At 39.0% G+C, this 20,731-nt stretch overlaps 1 protein-coding gene across 2 annotated transcripts in view; it reads right to left on the bottom strand.

Moving 5' to 3' along the window:
* Positions 1-20,731, bottom strand: part of ABLIM1 (actin binding LIM protein 1) — a 143,586-nt gene that overhangs the window by 87,460 nt on the left and 35,395 nt on the right. For both annotated transcript variants that reach the window (XM_027789243.2, XM_055797763.1), the window contains exons 3-4: positions 7,929-8,112; positions 5,307-5,416 (exon numbers count right to left, since the gene is read on the bottom strand). In XM_027789243.2, the coding sequence (XP_027645044.1) occupies positions 5,307-5,416; positions 7,929-8,112 (294 nt within the window). The remainder of the gene's footprint in view (positions 1-5,306; positions 5,417-7,928; positions 8,113-20,731) is intronic.

Raw genomic sequence — 20,731 nt, forward strand, 5'->3', positions numbered from 1 at the left:
AAGTTAATAGAGCGTTAAGTTTATTATTTATATCACAGTAGAGCTAAGATCCCCAGTTGTGAGCCAGGATCCAACTCTGTCAGGCTCTACTGATAGGCATGAAAGCATTTGTCCCAGAGAACTTGGATTCTTTGAACCAGAACATAATGTGCAAAACAGACAAGGACAAACATACAAAACAGTATTGTGAAATCTCCACGTGGATGCCGGCTGGTCGGGGAACAGCTGCACCGAAGATTATTTATGCATATGTAACACTGGCCATTTTGAAAACTCTGGTCCACATCCTGGCTGTACTGTAATGCTCTTAACTCACAGGAGAGTCTGTTACAAAGAAAGGGGAGTTGAAATAGCTTACCCTCATGCTTCTTTTCAGACAGTATCCTCACTGGGTATCTTGGCATATACAGGACACAAGTATCTATTTCACTGAAGAAGAGGAAACTGAAAGTCTCCATCATCATTTAAAAATATGATTAATTTTTAAAATGAAAACTCTTGCTAGGGGATTGTAACGCTTCAGCGTCTTTTGGATGGGGAGTTTTTTCCTATTCATCTAGAAAGCCCTCCTTTTATTTGAAATGCAATTTCTTAATTAGTTCATGTACATCGCTAAAATGATCCAACCTTTCAGCAAAAAGGTCATCAGAAATAACTAAAACTTCTTTACCAGCACCCATACAAGGAACCGGCTGAGACAGGGCCCAACCTCTGGTGGAGAACTAACATAATATTCTTATTACTTAAGTGGAATGCCTAACAGAAAAATCTCTACTTGAGCAAGAGGGAAATGTATTGAACTGTGTTCAAAGACACGTAGTCTCTTGAGAATTTCAGAGATGAGCCCTGAGCCCCAAGATGGCTGGTTTGAGCTCCACCAGTGCAGACTGCTGGCAACACCTCACGTGCTTACCCCTGAGTGTGGGGCATCTGTCTGTGGCTGCTCTGCTCTCAGCTATACTTTTCATGACACCTCTTCAAGAAGAAACGCAAGCCAGTGTGGTACTTTTTAAAAATGAAGGTCTGACTAAACTAGGGATTTTTATCTTCAAATGCTTGCATCAGTTCACTTACTAGCTGCCTTGGTGAGAATTCACTGATAAAATGCCCTAATGTAGAAGTATCAAAGAGGGTAAGCTTGTCAACGTGGTCAGCCTACTTGCCTCTGCTTCACACGCTAGTGCTAGCAGAAATGGAGAACATGCACCCTCAGTCACTACTCATTTGGCTGCTACAAAAATAAAATAGTTTGAGATGCCAGGGGCTGGAAAGAATATTATAAAGCTCATCCTACTCTTTCAAAGGTACCTAACCTTAACACGGCTGAAGGACAAAGATTTAGGCAGACTTCAGGTTCTTGAATTTCTCCTTACACAAGTAAAAAACACACAAACTTTCTAATTTTTGTGACTTTAGCACCAACAGGTAAGACTCGGGCAGTAGTACAGTACTAAGGACTGCATCATCTAAGCACCGTACCATCTTCATTTTGCTTTACAACCGCAAAACATGTAAACTTGGGCAGCATTATTTTTTCATTTTGTAGGTAGAGAACAGACCCTTGAAATTTAAGTACCTACCCTGATACATAAAACACGTATGAAAAAAACAGAAAGCCTACACGCAGAATTTCCAGGTCCAAGGGAAGTAACCAGTAATTCACTCCTCTGACAACATGAAAACAATAAACCATGAATCCCCAAACAACAGAAAATAACAGTAACAGCAACAACAAAAATCAGAAGTTTGACTTCGGCTATGACTTTTTTCACTCTAAAAGACAGCATGAAATTAGGAAAAAAATGTAATTTGCAGATTTTTGAAGGTGGTTTTCAAAAACAGTCCACTGAATAGGAGATACAAAATGCTGAGGGACAGTGAAATGAGGCTGTCATCTATGGGACAGAGGTACAATACAGCAGACGTTATTAAAAGAAGATAAAACGGAGGGGAAGGGGAGAGAAACAGGGCACCCACCACCAAATAACCAAACACACAAGTTGCAGTCTTGCCTAAAATTTAGAAATAATAGATGCCTGCACAACTGCTTTTCTGGAAAGACAATATGGACCATAACAAACACAGGTGTGTTTGCATGTAGCTGTAACACAGTAGAGAGCAGGAAGAGCTGAAGACAGTACAAACCAGATAATCATGATGTTGTACACAAAACCTGGACACAGTTTAAAACATAAATAGTAAATACCAGGATAAATTACTTACGTTACTCCTTTACCGAGCCCCAAAGAAAGTAACTACCTGTCTTTGTCAGAACCTTGAAACCCCTGAACTATCGAAGCCATGAACACTTTTAGTCAGTGTTGTCTAGCTGTCCCCTGCTTCTGTGCTGCTCTGCATCATTTTGCCTTACAGATCACACCTCATTTATCAAGCTATCATATGAAATAAAACAATAACAAAGATGAACAACACCCATTTCATTTGTCTGCAAAGTTGCTTGCACATATTTAGGTATTAGATTTCCTGCTGAATGAATGAAAATCCCAAAGTTAGTGCACCGTGTACATCTAGCAGTGTCTAAGAAATAGGGTTGACTAAATTATGAATTATGCTTACTCTATAGCATCTGCATAGTGAAAAAGAGTGTCTTAGAAAGCTAGAATAAAAAAGGAATCACTGAAATGGTTCTTCTGGAAAATAGCTATAATTATTCCAGGCAATACATGTGCAGCAAAAGAAATATATTAACAACATAAATAAGTGTCATGGACCCAACTAATATTAAGCAAAAAATAAATATTAATTATTCAGTATTTTTCCTCCTGATTTTCCTTGGTGTGCATTATAAATGAGTGTAACAATATTCAGGTTCATGTTATTCAAGATATTAACCCCTGTATTTAGAGACTTTCGATTTTCCTTGAAATCATCAATGCTGTCAAATAAGCCTGTGAAGTAACAGATCTCAGAAAATGGCATGAATGCAGACATTCTAGTGGATAGAAGGCTTCCTTTCACATTACATAAACCAATTCAAACCTGATACACTTTCAGTCAATTGAATTTCCTCACTTCCAATTTCCTTTACTTTAAGGAAAGCCTCCTCTAATAACCTACTTGGAAGCAATCAGGGGAAACCGACAGCAATATAGGATGTAGAAGAGGTGCGTAGTATGAATGTGCATCTCTTCTAAAAGAAGTTGTGTTAAAAAATGCATCCTTTCAAATAAGGGCAATGCATTAGAAAAATCTAGTGTGTCTGCTTACATGTCTTTCCTGCTGGCTGAAACAATCTGGAACAGTTCACGCTAATTAAAATTTACTCTTCAGTGTCAGCAAGAAAGACTTCTCCATACCTAAGTCAATTTTTGCACAAAGCTAAAGCAGCAGCTGGCAAATCTTTGAAGACAGAGGATGGTTCATTAGTATTATTTTAATTGAGTTTTTCTGAAGCTATAAACACATGGTGGTTTCACTTTTGTCCTGTTTTGGAGAGTTTTGCTCTGAAATGACCAGAAACTCTACACTATATCTTTCTACAAGTCTTTGTCCATAAAAGAACAAGATGCACAGTGGCAGGTACTTGAAGATTTTGAAGTAGTGCACTCTAAGCTGTCAAGAGCAGGAGGTCTCTTGCTGTGTGTACTAATAAAGCAGTCTGGTCAGCAGGACCCAATTGTGATTAAAAAAAAAAAAAAAAAAAATCAATCGCATCTTAAGTAGGAGGAAAGATTGTTTTACAATCCTTGCTACCTATGTCTTCAGTATGGAAACCAAGAAGCAACTCGAGCAGAGACTTGGGGCTGTCAGGAAGTGACTCTCCAGCTCCTTCACCTGCTATCAGACAACTGGAACCTATCATTTGCTAGGAGACGTTTTGGCACCTGGAGTCATGTATCTGGGAAGCAGCCACACTGCTGGATAAGCGTGTCACCTTCTATAAACCAGATGTAGTGTGACCCAGATACTTCTATTATTGAACACTAGCTGTTTGCGAACCACTGCTGTGACACATTTAGAAAAACCTCAGTACTATCCAAGATCCCTATGCCTTGCTGTTCCTTGCCAATTATGCCTCCTAAATATCAGTAACTCAAATACAACTTGGACACCATTCCTTTGTCTCAAAAGGACTGTGGGTGTTTGAAGTTCCTCGCACATTTCTTTGTTGGTTTGTAAATCTTGTAAGGCTTTTTTCAGGTTCCTAAACTCTTCCTTATCTGATTAGGCCTATGCATTTTCAGCTCCCAATCTACAGTTACACTGGAAAAGTATCACTTGACAGAAAGGCATGATAACAACAACAAAAAAAAGTCTCTCATTTTCCATTTTACTAAGTGTCTGATTACATATTCTCAGGCGAATCAGATAACCTGAGATTCACCTGACTCATCCACTGAGCACAAATATTATCCTGCTTTGCTTTTACATTGCACTTTATAATCCTAGGATCTCAAAGCCAAGTACCAGTACAAAATGCAGAGTGTCTCCCTGAAGGAAACCAACATTGGTGGAAAACTGCCTAGTGTCACAAGGAAATCTGCAGCCTTTTTGGATTATACAACTGTATTGGGTAAATCACTACAGCTTGGAGTGCTGAATACAATCCAGCAGTCAGAGAAAGAATCAGAAATCCCCAAAGACTTACAAAAGTAACTACCAGAGGCAGAGATTAATATCAGTAATTTACAAATTATCTTTTAAAAGCATTAAAACCCAACAGCAAACCAAGTTAACTTCCCTCCCAAACTTTCTTCATTTCCTCTCTTTCCCCTCTACTTGCTTTCTCTCTTTTTTACAATGGTTTCTTGAGGTTCTAATCACAGTATCATTGCAGTAGCAGTCTACTGGAATCATAATCCTGGTGATAGTCCTTTTAAAGGCTAATTTAATTAAATCAAAGTTAAATAGTAGAAGAAAATTAATTTCCTTTGACTTTGTCCTCTTTTGAATAGTTAAACCTGTGCAATTATACATGAAAAAAAACCAGAATCTATCAACTCTGAAACCTCAAATTTCATCAATTAGATATTTTTCCAGTGCCTGTAAAAGAAAAATCAGCCATTTAAAAAATCCAGTCATTGGGGAAAAGTCATTTTGAAAATATCTTACACATATTGAAATGTGTAAGTGTCTTCCCACCTGTAGTACCAGGCACTTTTGGGGGGGGGGGGGGGGGGGGGTAGGAAAAGAAAAAGAAAAAAGATGGTTCACAGAGATAGTTTACATTTCTAAAGGTGAAAAAAAAAAGTAACAAATATGAATGATTGTATTAAGTTCATTTCAACCAAATGTTGACGAGCCTGGGAAAGTGAGAGGCTTCAGCCGGAAGATGGCATACTTACTGCTCGAGGCAGACAGTTCTTTTGGACTGGAGGACATTGGCTGAGCACACATCTGACAGAGACAGTCCCTTCCATTAAAGGTAACCCGATCGCCCGGTGGAAATGGACGCCTGGAGAGTTAAAGAGAAAAGTGTGTTTTAGCAAAGGTTACGCCAGAAATTTTCCTCTGTTCCATATATCTTAAGTTTGCTGCCTTCCCCCAGTGCAATCAATATTTTACAGAAACGGAGGTCAAATTGTTTCTGCAATGTGGCCTTGGCAAAGCCAGGCACTGCAAGAAATACAATCTGTAGATGCAAACAGAGCAGAGGTTAGACTTGTATTTTGGTTTAAAAAAGTTATCAAGCACACTTCATCTAAAGAGGAGACGACAGTGAAATCTGCTTAGACACAACAGCTACATTTGTGATGGTCTCAGCATGATGTTGTGGACAGCAAATGGTACAAAAGAGAACTCAAAAGGAAGAACTGGAATTGGTCTTGAGGCTAGTGAAGAAATGTGGAGCTAGTCATGCATAAATACACTAATATCATCTGTATTCAGCAATGATATGTATTACAGCAGATGTAGTCATTTGCAAAAAAATATCAAATGTTACCCACATTCACTCTTTGAAGATTTACAATAGGTATCTACATTACAGAAACACTACTGTAATTGCTAACTGTGCAGATGGTGTTAGGAGAAATGTAAAGGCTATGGAAGTTTGATATTATTTGCTGATCCAAATAAAATGTTAAGAATGTGTGTTAGGCAGAAGTTGACATTGCTGTTAACTCTTATTTGGTGTATGAAACAGAGGACGAACAACATTTTGTATGAGGATTTCACTAAAATAAGAAGGTTCAGCAAATCCAAATCTTTAGTAAGCAGCTTTAGCTGCTGAGTACAGACCCGCCACACCACACCTCACTCCAAAACTGTGCTTAACAAATGAACATCCGCTTGTTTCCACAAAACGTTTAAGGCATTGTTCTAGTTTCCTTTCCATTGCCATTCCTAACTGGGCCATATATAAACCAGCAGCAACACTGCATTCCATTAATCTACTCCAGTAACTCCTATTTTGTTCATTCAACATAAAAAGATTGATGTAAATCAACGTACAGAAAACTGATGCATGTTTCATACTGTATCATCTACTTTCACACTGTCCTTGGGAAATAAAACTGAAACATACACATCATATGATTACCAATATGCAGTAAATTCACACACTACTTAAAACCAAATGGAAGACCAATCAAAATACTTTCATTAGAAAAGATCTTAAAAAGCGTACCAGGCTCTAGGACAAAGTACTTGGACTACTCATCAGAGACAGCTATGAAAGGTTAGGGTAACACCTTGCAAGTCTGTCAGACACATCATATGATGGAATCTCCAACAAGGTACTGTCTCAGAACGTACATTCTTGCCTTTCTTGTTCATGTCATCCTCCTTTATTAAGTTTCAGACAATTCGACTGTTGCCAGGTTCTGACTTCTGGGGAACTCTACTGTCCTACTTCTCTTCCAGACTACAAAGGAACAGGTCCCATTCTTTTGGGTTCTCCCTTTCTATGAAATCTACCTACATCTCTAACTGCGTACCTCAGACATTACACTGAAACTTAAGAAAACTTTCTTTTTACTTCCAGGGCTCAGAACTCTAGAAATGAACCACTTGATGCTCATCTTAATTCTAACTTAGTTAAGTTGTAGAATCATTATATCACTTCCACTTTATGTCTAGAAGATTATTTTTACTACTATAAAAATGTACCACTCCTATGAAGACCTGCAGAAGCTTTATTTCCCCTAGCATATCCAAAATGTTATACTGATCACCATAGCAGTAACGTATCTGCTAAGACAGCCTAAATTCTAGCATAGTCTCAGTGCTAGAGCCAGCCAGTAAAGAACAGTATGTGCAGGGTCTTTGCATCAAGTTTAAGCTGTAAAGCTCAACTGAGATTTTCAAGTATAGAACTGTGCAAATGAATGGGCTATGAGAGCATGTGGAAGTTTTGCCCAGTAGTCTAAATTGTGTATTAATACCTTAGTGAGAGTTTAAACAAAAATAAGTTTAAATGCCACCTTTTGTCCCGTCCACACAGTCTTAGCTAACTTCTTTTTATTTCGTGTAAAACTGAAGACTGGTTCTCTTACTGGGCACAGAAACAGTATTTGGGAAGAAGAGGAGGATCACAGTTTCCGAAAGCCATGTCTTCTTACCTGATGTGAAAATGAGTCTCCAGTATATTTTCAATTTTTCAGCTGTCCTTATAGCCGAAATGACTATTGTAGCATCCTGAATTTTGCTTTATCTCATTTCTCCCATTAAGCTGGGCTGATCACCTGAACTCAACTCAACCCATGTCCATTATCTCAATATGTAAGCCTGGTACTTAATCCTTTCATCTGTGACAGTAGCTTTCTGCAACAGGGAACTATATGTAACAGGCAAGCTGTTACTGAGTGGTATTTTGAAGACCCTCAAAGTAAGACTTGCAGCAGATATTTTCCAACCAAATGCTCCCCAAAGAGAAATGTCTTGAGTTTTGTATCTCAGGGTGACACCTTTCTCCCTGTTTTCCTTGTAGTGGGTTCACACCATGGTAATTGAAAGGGATAACTTACTTGCAAACAGTACAGGCAAAGCAGCTTGGATGGTAAGTTTTTCCCAGAGCTGTCACTACTTCTCCTTCCACGAACTCCCCACAACCATTGCAGCGGGTACCATACATGCGCTGGTAATCCAAGGTGCAAAGATATTCCCCATTCTTAATGAAAAAGCCTCCTTGTGCCAAGTCACAGCCACACACTGAAAGAAAAAACAAAACAAAACACACAAATATATTGGAAAAATATACCTGCTAAGGATGTCAGCAACAGTCAATGCTGCTGACAAATTGGAGGACCCTGGTGGTCTTTCTCCCTTCTATCAGACTTCTACTTTCTCCTCCTGTTACTACATGCCTGGACATCCCAGAAGATGGTTGGTATTCTCTGGCTACAAGACAGCTTGTAATAAAGACCTTCTTTAGAGCAATCTTACATCATCATAGCTTTCATGTACTTGGTCCTTGCCAAGACCTTGGTTACCTCACATCATCCTGTTAATCACGTTATCAGAGTTATCTGTACCAATGCAAACTTGCTTTCCCTTCTGGGACTGAAGATGAGCAGAAGAAGATAAATGATTCCATAAACAGGACAGATTTTGTTATTTTATGCACCAGCATACGTTTTTCCTGCAACCATGTGCTTTAAAAAGCTTTCAAGGTGCTGATTCTTTATGAAACAATGAATATTTTACGTATGTTGTATGGTTTTGATTAACTCCTCCAGTTCCCAGATCACACTGACCTGCTTCACCATTGCTGCAGCCATACTTTTTGTTTTGCTTTAAAAAGTATCACCTTTGAAATGTTCAGGGTGATTTTACAGTATTAATTTAGACATAAATACTGGGAGTAAGTGGCAGTGAAGAGACAATCAAGCATTAAAAATCTAGCTACACCTCCACCATATACACTTCATGATATATACAGTCAAACTATAAAACAGTATATCGGACACTGAATAAAGCCAATAGGACAAGTATTCCCCACCTGTGTTCTGAACAAATTAATGCCCTAAGAACTGCTATTACCCTTGAGTGCCTGATCTGCACTGGTCTTGTGTTAGTCTTTTATATACTATACTCCCTGTACATCATGGATTAGATAAACAACTCTAATATTTGGATATAGACTTGTGGCCACATACAACCTTATTGCGGAAAAATACTTGTATCAGTAAGAGGGTGAAGAATCAGTCAAGGATTTCAGTGATTTGGCATTTTTCCACAATGCTTATTCACCCAAACCAAAACACATTACAATCAGGTGCTTGTTCTGCTTTAAGAAAGAGAGACAGGAGACAGAAAGCAATCCATCCTGTTAACAGCCAAATCCTATGAAGAGAAAATGCCATGGGAGATAGGAGACTGAATTTCGCACTTGAGCTTTAGCTTGGGTTGAACAAAGGACTTAAACCTACCTATTTAACATCCCATAGTAGCACCAAAAATATTACTTGCTTCATGCAAGCTTTAAAAATTCCTCTTTATTCTCAGTGAGAAAGCATAAACAGGGGCTGCTAGATGAATTCTTAGACAAATATATATATATGGGTGCTCCCAGGCATTTTGGTTTCAGCCACTCCTGCTCCTCTGTATATTGCTCCATGTAATTCATTATGAGAAACTACTCTTCACAGCAGCCCAGGATGCTAGCTTAACTCTCACTCTGCAAGTAATTCCATCTCATCACTCTTCATAACATTCAAGTACGTTCGGATCAAATATCAGAAATATCATATAACATAAATTCTGATTATTAAGAAAAAAATGTAAGCAGTATTCTAGGTCCCTGCAGTTACAAAGTCCTTGAAAAATGACAATATGAAATGCAGGAAGATTATCAGAGGAACTGGGTTCAATTCATCCTTCTGCCACAAATTCCAAGCATGATATTGTGCACACCATTCGTTCTCTCCCCTGTTATAACGGGGTAATATCTTATTAACTACCTGCCTTGAAAATTAAAATTACAAGGTGTTTGGGGCAGGGATTGCAAATTCTGTTTGCCTGTTGCCAAGCTCCAAAGGTCTAATGACTATTACTGTAACAATAATTAATAGAGTAACAATAAACAGAATGATTAAAATGCAGCTTAGAATTAAAGCAGTATACTAGCATTTTTCCAGTCTCACATTTCTGCATAGAACAGTGTTAATATACCATGTGCAAACAAACTACATTTCATGGCGGCATTAAATCCACAAGCAACCAAAACTCAATTATCAGTGACTTAAGAGAATTACAGAGAACTATTGTTAAGCTCTATTATAATGCTTTAAAATGCTCCAAGCTGGTTTTCAGGTACACCTCCAAAAAACCAGCCCTCTTTCATTCCTCCGTTTTGTTTTCTTCTACTGATCTCCATTTTGTTTAAAATATTATTTTCAAACTACTGGTATAATACCATGCAACCACTAAGGCAGAAAATACTGTGACCTCTACACCACATCACCTTAGACCCTTCCTGAGTCGGGAACCATCTCATCATTTTCCACTGGTGGTTCAGAGGTGAAACCTAAGCCCACTTGCAATAGCTTTGCTTTTCTAAGTTACCTTTGGTGGAGCCTTACAATTCCTTACAGTTAAGTCACGGAGTAACCGAGAATTCTACTTCAGTGTCTAAAAGTTGTTAGGGATTACTTCAGCGCTGAGACTGTTAGATCCTGTAGTTACAGTGTATGAACCGGAGTATTGTCATGGAGTGGTCAATACTAGATGCTTCAGAAGCTGCTAAACTTCATAACGAGCTATGGAATACTCATGTGTCTATGCAATTTCTTAAATTACAGTTTGTCATTTAGCTTGTAGCTTTGACATCCAGGTCTAGATAAATTTCAGCTTTAAGCTAAAAGCACTTGGCATGCTTCTGGTTCTGCATCAGAAGCTGCATATATGAACTCTCTGGCTCTTTACTATGGTCCCCAGTTCTACCAATGAGTCACCTTTTCAAAAACGTGTTTAGTCATTACGGCCCTCTTTACCTGCCTGGGCAATGGGCCTAATAAGGTAGAATGATGAGAAGTAACTTTCAATGCAACCACTATACTAGCTTGTTCTGAAAATCCAGCTTAATCCAGTACTGTACAGAGGTCTGTGGCAGATCATTGCTTGCAAAAACCACTACAAACTTTGAAAGAAAGGGTCCACACACTCACAATTATTAAGCTTTATCCCTTTTGCATGGCCACAGGAATTAAAGCCTAACAATGAAAATGGGGTATAAAATTACTTGGCAAGTCTTTTAAAGAATGTAATTACTATTATTAAAAAGAAGATCCCTCTACTGCCCTTTTCTTTATCAAGTCCCCTTTCTTATTCTTTTTGTCAATAACTCAGAGTGAGTTAAATTCTCTCGTGCTGGCAATCATGAATTCAGACACAAGCAGAACTGCTTCTGATGTGAACCACCAGCAGATTCATCATCTTTGGCATACTCACAGCAGGAAGCACACACCAATCTGCAAGAATTAAAGACAAGTCCTGGCAACCTCACATTACAACGGATTTTTGCAGTCAATTTAGTACATGTGTTCCTATCACTAATCACAGCTTTAAGCTACATGGGCAAAATAAGGGTCACCCAGACTGTTAACACCCATGGTTGGAAAAATGCCGTTCCAGTCGGCTGCTTTCACTTTGAGTCAGAGATCAAAATCAGAAAGGATGAACATGACTGTATCCACACTTGGTGTACAATGCCATGTGCAAACAAGGAAGGGATTTTAACAGCTTTTTTTCCCCTCCTTTTTTGCAACTGTGCATAAGTCGTGGATATGACAACAAATTCCCTCAAGTTTAAACATATTGCCTTAGCACAGATATTTATGACCACTGTAGAAATACCACAGAAAAAGATGGATGAATTTTGATTATTTTTATTATAAAGCTAGACCAGCTGTGATAACTACATATGTACAATAAATCCTAATAGGGCGATCTAGGCAATTGCTGCAATACAAGTATCATGTCATCAAAGAAAAATTAATACCAAAATGATGACAGTTAATAGGAAACATCAAATTGTGTTCTGTTTTTTCCTATACTGCTGGGGAAAACAACCTTGAAAGAATTACTTTGTGGAGCCAATAGCAATGCAAAAACCATGTTTGAGAATGCAAAAAGCAAGAGGTATTCTGTAAACATACATCACATGGAAATAGTTCTACAGGAGAATAACATTTCCTCAAGACTCTTCCTGCTCAATAGGATGGAAGAGATTGTTTTACATGACCAGAACTTCTGCAACAGGAGACACTGGGGAGCATTTCTATTCCCTGAGGTACCACAAGTGTAGGGACAAAAAAAAAAAAAAATTAAAAAATCAGCTTTTTTCTTTAAATGAAAAAAGAAAACCATAATCTTCAACAGCTCCTGAAAGAACTCAGCTTTTTTCTCAGTCTGTATATCAAAGAATTTCATATTCCAAACAGACGATCCCGCCTATCTTGTGAATGGAATAACCTGGAATAGCGTTCTGCCTCCCACTGCATGGAAAACACCAACCTGCTAGCTTTTTCTCTCTTGAACTCCTCTCTGGAGCTACTGTTATGCAACCTTGGAACACAAAAAGATCAGAGATACTGTCAATGCTGCTGTCAGCTCTCAAAGCTACAAGGTCTGTGTATGCAAGCCTGGGCTATTATGACAAAATACAGATGCTCAAGAGCTACCCAGTTGCCTGTGATCTCCAAGGCACCAGGACTATTCTTAAGCTAAGTCACTTCCAAGCTTTAACAGAGATGATGAAAATGAAGAGGTCAGATTTTTTCAAAATGGAAGAGGATTTGATCCTACTGAGCATTATGTAGGATTTCCATAGGGTTATTGTCAGTGAGCTGAAAAAACAGACCCTTAGTAAAATAACTCAACGTTGATGTTAAGTAAAAATGACTTCAACACTGAAGAAACAAAACCACACAACCAAACTCTATGACTACAGCATCTCACTTTGCAGACGTGAATGCTATTCATTAAGAGAAGTCTAATGATCTGCTTTGTCACCATGCATTAAATAAGGTGCAAATTCAATTTCCTGTTGGGGTTTTATTTCTTTCTTGTATTTTTAAGTTTCATAGAATAATGGGGCTGTTCTCAAGCAGGATAATATTCATCTAACGTTTATTCCTTAGGACATAATGGACTTCTTGTTTGAAGGCAGAAAGGAATTTGGCAATGTTTCAGTTTATCACCTACATCTAAACAAATATACAGGAAAAATCTGGGTTGGTTTTTTGTTGGGTGTTTTTTTTGCCTTAGAGCTTAACAAATCCTGTATTGATGACAGCAAGGTTCACATTCTCATTAAAATTTAAAGTTTCCACATTTCAAATAAACTAAGTCTTTCTCTGCCTTTGTTTTATTCCTCTTCTCAACACTTTTATTGAAGGAATACGTTAATGAATGAATGAATGACAAAGTATCATCAGAAAACCCCATGAGAATGGTAAATCTCAGAAACCATGCTGCAGTGCTATCATTGCAGAAAGATGGTGCACAAGGCACCATTAAGAAATAGCATACAGCTTTTTGCCAAAGCTGTAACTGAGATCCTAGTAACTGTTACATTCCTGTTACTGGAGGGGGTTTTTTGCCATACACTGATGAGACTATGCATTTTGATCCAAGCTGTTTGGAACGGTGTCCAGCATTCCCAGTGGCTTTGGAATCTCTTCTCTTTTCAACAGACTGACTTCAGAAACAACCCTGGGAAGTCAAAAGAGCTTTATGTACATGGAACAAATACAGGTGATGTTAAAATCTGCTTCATTATCTAGTCACCAGCTGGAAGAAAGGTCTAGCAGCTAAAATACCTCCTGAGCAAAAGATGAGACTGCATTTCTCCCCTTCTCTTAAACTGGTCTGGGATCCCCATGAGAAGCATTCCTTGGCCTCCAGCCAGGCCCTTCTCCTCTTCCCTTGAAAAACCTCGACCGTCCATTTCAAACATCCTGCCTGCAAGACTATGAGTGCCACTGTCATTATGACATGTAATTCTCAGTGGGATACTTGAGCAAAACCTCCAAACATTTAGTGCAAGCATTCACTCAACTGAAATCCCTAGTGATGACCGAGTTCTGGATAAGCTCAGAGTTTTGCCTTAACTTCCCAATCAATGCCATGACACTGCCTTTAGTCCTGCAAGGTCAGCTTGCTTTGGTTTTCTCCTCAATACTGGAGATACAAACAATACTGCACAGGAAAACTTCCATGTCCACACCTGACATGCATTTCAGTCTTTCCAGCAATCTAACAGACAATAGCTAATACCTGAGCTTAAATAGCAAGCAAACAACAGCTGTATCCAATGTAGCAATGTGACAGCTTCCCAGCTGAAACATCCATGAAGGTATTCAAGAATCATTCAACCATTTAAAACACCTTTCACATTAAGCCAAGCGATAGGTGGAGATCAAAGTCATTTATGAGTCTGTGGGAAATGAACCTTGAAGAAAATGCAATTAGTGGAAAAATATCAAAGTTTAGCCTGGGATAGCTTGGATGTAATTATCAAGATGAGAGATCTCTCTAAAAAAGATTATAAATAAGCAAACCAAGGGTTTAAGAATAGAACAAACCCAAACCTTACCTAAGCCAGACAAAGGAAGGATTGACAACAAACTTAAGCAACCTTCCATATTCTCGTAAGGATGCTCTGCCCCACTCATCAAGCACCTGTAAAGCATCCTGCTGACCCTCTACTTTCAAAAGGGATCCAGTAGCTTGTTAAAATCTGACATGACATCTGTCAGCATTCATCAAGATCAGCCAAGTAGTGCAATTAATTTCATTTCCTGTCAAGTGCTTGGTCACTGAAAGAGACCTCAGGCTCAAATGAACGAAGATCGTGTCACTAATAACATTAAAACTCCAAGAGCAAAACAAGGATCCATTTCAGAATGGGATGAAACTGCTTGGGATTTTTTTCCTGTAAACACCTAAACCAAAAATTAACAATTCAGTGTTTTATATGAAAATTGAAAAAATAATTTGGAAAAAAAGGCCTGAATACAATAGGAAATTGCTACTGAAAACAAATGGAAGGGCAGAAAAGGGTCAGAGGATCCGAGAACAGTGTGAGGTAGAACTATAAGTATAGTCTGAGCCCTACTATCAAAGTTCACAGTCACATCACTCACCGTTGCTTCTTCAGCAGGGAGCAAGGGATCCCTCAAGGAATTCTCACAGAGACTGTTTTCCACAATTGTGGAGGATGACTGGTAGCTTTCACTGCCAACACATCGGATATAGTTTAAAATCTGCTGCAGTCCTGAAACAGCCCATTGCTATCCCAAAGGCTACATCCCAAATTGCACTAATGAGACAGAGCTCTCCCTGCTGCTTACAGGTTATGGGAGGGTTACGGTTGTTCTGCAGGAAAACAGCCTATCTGAGAGCAAACTTCCCAGGCCCTTACCTGAACCTGAAATGAAATACACATAAAAATCGCTGCAAGAAAAAGAACAGCCTTCCAGACATAGCAGCTGAGAAATGCAGATACAGAAATGGCGGTTACTCTCCCAGCTGCCACTGAGGCTTGTTTTCCTACCAAGCTACCTGAATGCATGAATTCACAACTGAATCCCATTTCCTGTCATGGCAGAGATTTTAACCTCCGTTAGCTTCCCAGGAAGGGCAGAATCCATTGCTCCCTGGATTTTCTAAACTGTTCAAACTTGATTGCTGCCTTAAACATGTTCTTGCTGGCCCTCATGAGGTCCACCTGTGCATACAGATAAACACTATGCCCCCCTTTTTGCTTTGTCACTTGATTTGTTTACTAATCTCTTCAGCAACAAGTACTTCTCTTCCATTGTCACCCTTAAAACCTCTTCCTTACTCCCTTCCATGGGACCTTCTACCATGGATGAAGGATGCATAGTTGCAGTCCTTCAAGATCTTGAGTCAGATTCCCAAAGTCCTGAATTGACCATCCAAACCAGGATACTGTAACACTTCTGTCCTTTTTATTTGTATTCTGCTGTTAGAGCTTTTCAGGCTCATATTTTTTCAATGTTTTACATTTTAATGACTAGAAATGCCCTTTTCTTTAAATGAAAGCTGAGACACTCAGGTTTAGGAAAAAAATGAAAATACAAACACCTGAGAAAAATCAAAAGACTTGATGATGTTAAGGGCTGTTTCAATAACCAAGCTGAAAAGGGAGTTCACAAGCTGGCAAGCAGAACCATCGTGTACTGAAAGAGAATTATAAGCCTGGAGAGCTTTTAGATAAAGAAGGCTCTTTGGTTCAGTGATCCAGAGCTTCAAGGGACCTTGTATAATTTCCAGATGCTCAGAAAGGAGCACATTCTATCCACCAGTTATGTTACCGTGTCCACAGATCCATCTTTGTTTCAGAAATATTTGTGGAAATGCAGAGGTCTTTTCAAACACTACACTGGATATCTACTACAAGAATGTCCTCATATTTAAACTTTACATCCACTGACACCAAACTATTAATAGCACTAACTACCCAGCAGCCAGTTAACAGCCTCCTCCTGCCACCATCGAAGGAATCTGATGACAGATCAAAGGTCAAAGAACTAGTGATTTAAAACACATTCCAGCCTGTTGATACAGTGTCTGCTTACATGACCCTAACTTCTGCCCAGTCCTTCAAGGGAGGAAGATCCAGTTCAAAGTCAAAGATTAGCGAGCATCTCAAAATCTAAACTTAGGAACCCTCCCCCTTCCATGTCAAGCTCACTGAACTACAGTTAATGTAGCCTCACAAAAGTTACCGCATAAAAGAAACAGACTTGTGCCTGGAACCTAAACATATCACAGAGGATTCTGGAAATACCTATAGATGGGGGCGTTCCTAAACAAGCTTGAAAGGCATCGAACTCAAAAGAGGAAAACTAGCACATTTGTTGCACAATTAAGAAACTGCTTTATGCTGATTTATAACAATGTTTTAATGTAAGTTAAACATTTATTCTCTGTGGGATACTCCAGGTTTGTGGAATGTTTCCTGTATGCCAATACTTGGCTTTGCCTTATAATTAGCAAGACTATTAGCTGGTAATTGCCTTTTGGTATCTGGTATCACTATAGCATGTAAAACATTCATACACAGTAAAACATTTCCACCTGACATAGCCTAATAAAATTACAGACATTTATACCACATAGTGAGGACTAGAAAACTTTAGGACACCATCCATATTCTCATGGTAGGACTGTTATTTATGAGATTTTTTTTTATTTTAGTTTAGGCTACCATAAGGATGCTAACTACATTTTCCAATTTATATTCAACATCAAGAACAGGGACATTGAATCTTTGAAATACTCCTACTACAAATACTACTTTACCGTCTTAAAATAATGCAACCAATCTCTACATGTACCAAAATCAAGCTATGTAAACTTTTACATTGTTACTATGAAACTCAAAGCTTGTTCTGTTAAGCAATACACTGCATTGAAACCAGCATTTCCCTCTAACCCAGAAGATGATTCACAGGCTTAATAATAAAATCTTATTACAGCAATTTTGCTAGCCTCAAAGTTTCCTCTCCTAGTACATGCAGCAGGGTAAAACGAACTTTAATCAACTGAAAATGATGGGAAATTATCATTTGTATCAGATCACAATTTAAATAGAGATTTTAAAACCTCTGCTCATGCACATCATAATTCAGGGCCTGATCCCGCATACATTTGCATACATAACAGACACTGCAATCTTCATTTTCCCAGATAAGTTACTCATGTACATAGAGGCTTACAAGAAAAACTTTTTATTTCTTTATAAGCTACTAATGAATTCTTGTTAATGTTAATGCTTATTAAAGACAAAAAGTAAACCAATGAGGTCTCCATCTCAGCCTGTTCTCCCTCCAGCGTACTCCTCTAACCCCCTCTCCTCTCAGCCTGCTGCTTCCATTGCCTGGTAACCAATAACAATTTGGTATGGTAAGAGTAGTGTACTCCTGCTAAGACAGAAATTAAGACTTAGGTATTACAACAGGAGGTAATACAGAATGCAATGAAACTTGTAACACGCAAGTGTCACGCCTTAGCAAGGTAAATGACTTTGTTATAAACCAGCCCAAGACAGCTGCTCTAAACAGTGCTGCTGGAGCTTCACTCCCTCAGTGCCTCTTATCCCTCCTCTTTCCATCTTTCCCCTGTTAACTGCAGCTCCCAGTCAGCTGCTGACTGCCTGAGATTCTTTGCCTATCAGGAGGCCAGACAGAGCTCACCTTCTCTGGGACAGGCCACATCATTTTCACCTCTTTGGTTTTTAATCAGCTCTTATCTGGAGTCACAAATAGAACTAGCCAGCCTTGCCAGGCATAGGACAAAGCAGCTGTATACATTTGCTTCTTAACAGGCAGGGAGTAACAGATAGCTGCAACTTATCGTGAGGGTACAGAAACACGTCAATCAGTGGAGGTTTTACTTGCCATCTTTGTCAGAAAGCAGTTATCCTGTTCTGAGAAAGATTCCAGAGATGGACAGAGCACCAAACTACAGGGGAAGATGACTGATCGTATTACATGACACACAAGCATGTCCTAAGCTGGCTGATGCAGCTTGGACGCTTAAGTCACCGTGTTCCTGCAGTGCAACAGCACCATTGACACACATGCCAAGCAATCATGGAGTGCCTATGCATTTCTGACATAACCTAGGGAAGCAGGATTATGATCATATCAAATACACTTAACAGCATGATGTAAACACAAAGCTGAGAGCATGGACAGCAATAAAAAAACCAAAGAAAGGAATCTCATACAGAGCAAAGTTAGAACAGGTTCACACTGAATGGGGCCTTTCATTATTATACATGCTATATTATTATACATACTGCTATTATACAACTATATTAACTATTAACTAGTGTGACAGCTTTATGAGGAAATGGATCTTTTCCACATCTTCACCAGACTACCAGACTAAGTCTATGGGTAAAAGCTTAAAATGTTTTCAGCAGGTATGATAGTCAGGCAAGAATGAGCTTGTTTAAGTCTTTCACACTGTAGATGTACAAGTTGAAGTCTCGAGCAAACTTTAGTATACAGAAAGGAGAAAGCCAACCAAGCCACCTGTAGATGCAGCTGATACGTTCTGGTACCAGTATCAGCTGTTTCCTCTAGCTAACAACATACTGTATAAACTGAGGGGGTCTAACTCCACCTCCTGTAGAGTCACAGTCATGTCAAATTAAAACCCCATTAGATTAAGAGGAAAAAAACCACTTGAACAGCTGTGTCCCACTTGTATGAACCATATGGTCAGACAACATGCAATTTAACTAAATAACTGTATGTTTTAAACAAAAACTGCATTCACTTAAATATGAGAGGCCAACAATAAAGAAGCTCTGCAGCCCAGGTATAAGATTCAAAACAGGACTTGGAGCAAGCTCCCATATACACCGCTTTCCTTTCTCCCAGTGCAAGACAAATGAACACAGAAAAGATGACACTCCCTTGCTGGCAAACCCAACTAATAAGGCACAGACTGAATGAACAGCAAGAGAAGATTCAGCACTGGCCCTCTCAGTTCAAACTGGGATTTATAGATACTACAAACAGGCAGAAGCCACGCTGTCATCTCTCTCCCTCCTAAACAATTAAGCAAACACATGCAACCAGTCACCTTCCACAAGCTCAAAGTTTCCCTAACAAACTAATAATAAAAATCATAGCTTCATTTCCACCAAAAAGATATATTTCTATAGGTCTCCTTTCTCTAGTGATCTTCATGATGCAAGCAGTCATGAGGTCAATAATATCACTGAATAGTAAACTGTCATCATCTTGGAAATATCTTCATAAATGGAAGCCACAATGAGTTCAGATATTGCCTGTGTTGGGGGGGGGGGGGGGGGGGGGGGCAGGGAGAAGTATCCTAGTAAACAAGCCTTGCAACAGAATAGTCACAAAAGCAGTGTATAACTAAAAAGTGAAAAAAGAAATTAGACCCCCCAAAAAAGCAAGATGAACCTGTATCCAGCAGAACTCAAGAGCCCTGTTTCACCTGCCCCCCTGCTTTATCGGGAGGTCCTAGGCATTCTGTTTGCTGCCTGGCCTGAATTCTCCTTCACGACTCAAAGTGTCTCAGCTGGTCTGCTGCTGGAAATAGCCTAATCCAGCATCTTCCTTAAATTGAAACCACTACTCACTATGGGCAGAAAGAAATAACTTGTTGCTGGTTTTGAACTGCTTAGGGATTATATATCAAATTCTGTTTGAAATACTGCAACTATAATACAGAAAGACATATGCATTTCCCCAAGCATTTCAGAAATAGTGCAGATAGTGCCCTGCTCTGCCTTCCATGATGGGCTGATACCACTCCATTTTGACACAGATGAAAAACATCAATATCCAGGAGAAAGTTAAGTATTTTTTGAGCTGTCAAGCTGTATTTAACTAAAAATCACAGGTAGTGCAAACACACAATTTCTTAGATTCTAGTCATTCATTTTTCAGTACACAAATAAGTGATTTTTCTAATTTTTGTTATATCCCATTTATTTAGAAAACAACAGAATTATACCATTATACCATACTATTCCATCCACATTTGGAACACGAAAAATATAACTGAAAGTCAGGGACTGGGCTCAAGGCACTTTTCAAAGTCTGAATGTGCAGTATACGTGCTACATAGGGACTTTCAGAAAAGATAACTTAGGTTTAAAGTAAGAGACTGTAGTATAGATTCTGCTACTCTGCTTCAGTTACTCAGTCACTCTGATTTACTCCAGCACCTTTTCTAACGCTCCCCACCAGCTCTGCCATGTTAACCTCAAGCCTGAAGCCCTTTCATTGTATCTATCCTATGCTGTGCTAAG

The sequence above is a fragment of the Falco peregrinus genome, chromosome 1 (assembly GCF_023634155.1).
Source record: "Falco peregrinus isolate bFalPer1 chromosome 1, bFalPer1.pri, whole genome shotgun sequence".
Classification (NCBI taxonomy): Eukaryota; Metazoa; Chordata; class Aves; order Falconiformes; family Falconidae; genus Falco; species Falco peregrinus.